We start from the raw sequence: 3,424 nt of genomic DNA on the forward strand, positions 1-3,424 counted from the left end.
AACCTTAAGATCAAACAGATTATTTGATTTTCATAAAATCTCCGACAGYCTGTGACTGCGCCATGACCCGGATGTAGTTGTGTTCACCTTTAAAAACTCCGGGTTTCCTCTTCCGTCTTCCTCTTTCCCTGCCGCAGCGATGTCTAAGAGAGGTAAAATACACTGTGTTGAAAATCCACCTTCATCCGCTGTTTATACTGCAGTTTGGAGCCATAGGTGTGATTGTATTGTGAAGGAATAATAAATGTTACATGTCCCTATGCTTAGTTGTACATTTATTTAAGCGTTTCTTGATAATTTAGCCGTGTAGCGTCTGTGTTGAATGAAGCCATATTTGTATGACGGGATCATGTTGGTTGAAGCAGAGTAAGGCTGTAGGCTTTAAGTGGTGCGGGCTGTATTTGTTCAGTTTAAAACCTTTTAATTTTTTTCATTTGTAAATTGAAGTTAATGTGAAAGTAATGTCCAGACTGTCGTGATCAAATTATGGCTAATGCTAGCTAACGAGCCTTGGCTAAAGCTAACCATGCTAGCAGAGCTGGTAGCAGCGATGCTAAACGAAAAACTACAACATGTACATTGACGTTCTAACTGATATTAAAAGTGTGGATACTATTTTACAAAAGAAAAACATGTTTTAGGAAACGTTCAGATTTTCKGTGCACATTTAAAGTATCACCTGAAATATACCAAGTTAGATGTTACTACTTCAGATGACACCTTGTTTTAGTTGTCTATAATTCTGGTCATTGATTCTCATATAGTTTTTACAGTATGAGAGATTGACTTTGTTATGCAAGTTGGAGTGATAATTACAAGACTTGCAGCWTCAGTTTACAGCTGGTAAGGCAGCTTGGACCAGGACTGTGAACYCTGTGGGAATTGTGCTCAATATGGATGTTAATGCATGCTGACAGTAAAACACATCTCACTATGTGGCACATACAGTCCTCCAGTTGTTTATTTGTTATGGGTGGACCGGACTGAGTTAATCATACACTATAATATTGCTTATTATTAATTATTATATTGGACTATTGTTATATATAAGTACATGTACATGCAGGACCAGARTTACATTGTTTTTCTCTGAATTTTTATTTCTAAGGTTTTCACTGTATCATGATYTCTTGCATTCAGTTAGACCACAACATGTTTCGTTTGTGGTTGACAGGTGAAGCTGACACGTTTTGTGTTTTAATGTTCCAGGACGTGGTGGTTCATCCGGGGCGAAGTTCCGCATCTCGCTGGGTCTCCCTGTGGGTGCGGTCATCAACTGTGCCGACAACACAGGTACGTCGCTTTCCTTCAAGTGGGTAAACTTTTTTTGGGGGGGTCACAAATTTTGTACAAACTGTTTAAAGTGGGCATTTCCTATTAGTTATTACAAATAGTTTTCATGTTAATTTAGGTTCAAACAGTAGTTCCTTTCTCACACTGTTGTTGTCGTTGTGTTTTGATCGACAGGTGCCAAGAACCTGTACATAATCTCTGTGAAGGGCATCAAGGGTCGTCTGAACCGTCTCCCTGCTGCTGGAGTGGGTGACATGGTCATGGCCACAGTCAAAAAAGGCAAGCCAGAGCTCCGGAAGAAGGGTCAGTAATCATCTTACTGCTAATTTCATGTTGGAAAATGTGTGCATTGTAAATCTGAACCAGTGAAGTTTGATTGTATTTTTATTTATCTTGTTTTTGTGGTTACTGTAGTCCTGAACATAATGCAGGATTTTAGTATTTTCCAGGTCTGAGTTGTATGAATGATTTCTGGACTTTTTTTTTCCATTATTCTGATAAAGTTAACTTTTCTTTCAGATGTTTTATTTCCCATAATGCAACTCAATGCTGTGATTTAGACAATAGAAGTATTAGAAAAAAGGTTAGAAACGATCTTCCCCCTAGATGAGTACTTTTCCCAGTGTTTGTTTTTCTTTTTTAAACAGCTGCCTGCGGTTCTTTTAATGGTGTTTTGCAGTTAAATGAAACCCTTGTTATATTAACAGGAAATATTTGCCCAGCACACTTAATATTGTCCTTTAAATGAAGCAATTAAACAATCTGGGAAAAGTGTAGAAAAAAAACAGTGTGAAAACCAGAGGTCTTTAAAGTTCTTGAAAAATACAACGAAGTAAAAATAAAACTACCTTAACAGAAAATGAGTGGTAAAAAATAAATTCCACATATGAGAAAAGTACTTAAGTAAAAGTCATAAAACTGTTCATAAAATTGAGAAAGTAAAAGTACTTTTACACACTAAGACTCTTAAGAAATAAACTGTAGGATTTACTTAACTGGTTCTACTAAACCAAGTGGAGAAAATATTCTTGCCTCATATTTACTCTGTTAGGTTTAGTGAAACCAGCTGACATGAATTGGTTGAGTAAATTCAACACTTCATTTTTTTAGAGTACAGAAACAACTTTCATAATGAGTTTAGATATATTTAATTTTGTAACGAGTAACTTGGTGTGAAATTTTAAAGTAAAGAAGTAAAAGTATCAATTTTAGGTTTTAAATGTAACAAAATAAAAGTAAGAAGAGCAAACTTTTTTTGGGTGGTACCTGCCTCTTTAGTTTTTGTCTTTACTAAAGAATCCACAGGCAAATGTCTTCTGACATTTTATAAAAAACAAGCCTGTATGTTTTATACAGCGTGGTCTTGAATGACACTTTGTTCCTGTCCACAGTGCATCCTGCAGTGGTAATACGGCAACGGAAGTCGTATCGACGAAAAGACGGCGTGTTTCTCTACTTTGAGGACAACGCAGGTGTCATAGTGAACAACAAAGGAGAAATGAAAGGTGCTCTTTTATTATTTTCACATGTAAACAGGCTGAGCTCWGTTCAGGAGGTTCTGCTGTGAGGTTCCATCAGAAGTGTGTGAATAAATACCTGAAGCCTTTAATCGCTGATGACTGTTAAAACRGAGCGTCCCTTCTAAAAGCACTTGCCTCGTCTGTTCGGTGGCTCAGTGAGTTGTCGAAGAAGGGAATATAGACTTCATCACTGTGGGTGAGACAGCAGTGAATACTGTGACTGACTGATCTCAATCAGGGATGAGACAACTCAAGCATTTTCATTGTGCCTAGATTTTATATTTCACCGTTCTGTAACATTTTCTCGTCTGTTCTGCAGGTTCAGCCATCACAGGCCCAGTAGCAAAAGAGTGTGCTGACCTGTGGCCGAGGATTGCTTCCAATGCTGGCAGCATAGCCTGAGTGGGACCTGTTTTTCAATAAAAGCTGTTATTACAAATACATGGCTTCATTTAACTGTTTTATTTAAAAAGGCAACTAAATGCATTAACTGTTTAGTAGAGCAACCTTTACAAACACTGCAACATCAAGAATTTGTGGCATTTATGCAAGTCTGAACATGATTCAGAAAAATTACAGTTGATTGAATTTGTTGGCAAGCTTTAAAGAAA

The 3,424-nt window shown here is 37.2% G+C and overlaps 1 protein-coding gene across 1 annotated transcript; it reads left to right on the plus strand.

Annotated features, from left to right (window-relative positions):
* Positions 1-66: 66 nt before the first annotated feature.
* On the plus strand, positions 67-3,254 carry rpl23 (ribosomal protein L23). The gene is made up of 5 exons (XM_014025467.1): positions 67-152; positions 1,210-1,293; positions 1,468-1,596; positions 2,685-2,798; positions 3,133-3,254. The coding sequence occupies exons 1-5, from the start codon at positions 140-142 to the stop codon at positions 3,213-3,215; spliced, it is 423 nt and encodes a 140-aa protein (XP_013880921.1). The 5' UTR covers positions 67-139; the 3' UTR covers positions 3,216-3,254.
* Positions 3,255-3,424: the final 170 nt, after the last annotated feature.

This window comes from Austrofundulus limnaeus, unplaced genomic scaffold (genome assembly GCF_001266775.1).
Source record: "Austrofundulus limnaeus strain Quisiro unplaced genomic scaffold, Austrofundulus_limnaeus-1.0 Scaffold477, whole genome shotgun sequence".
NCBI lineage: Eukaryota > Metazoa > Chordata > Actinopteri > Cyprinodontiformes > Rivulidae > Austrofundulus > Austrofundulus limnaeus.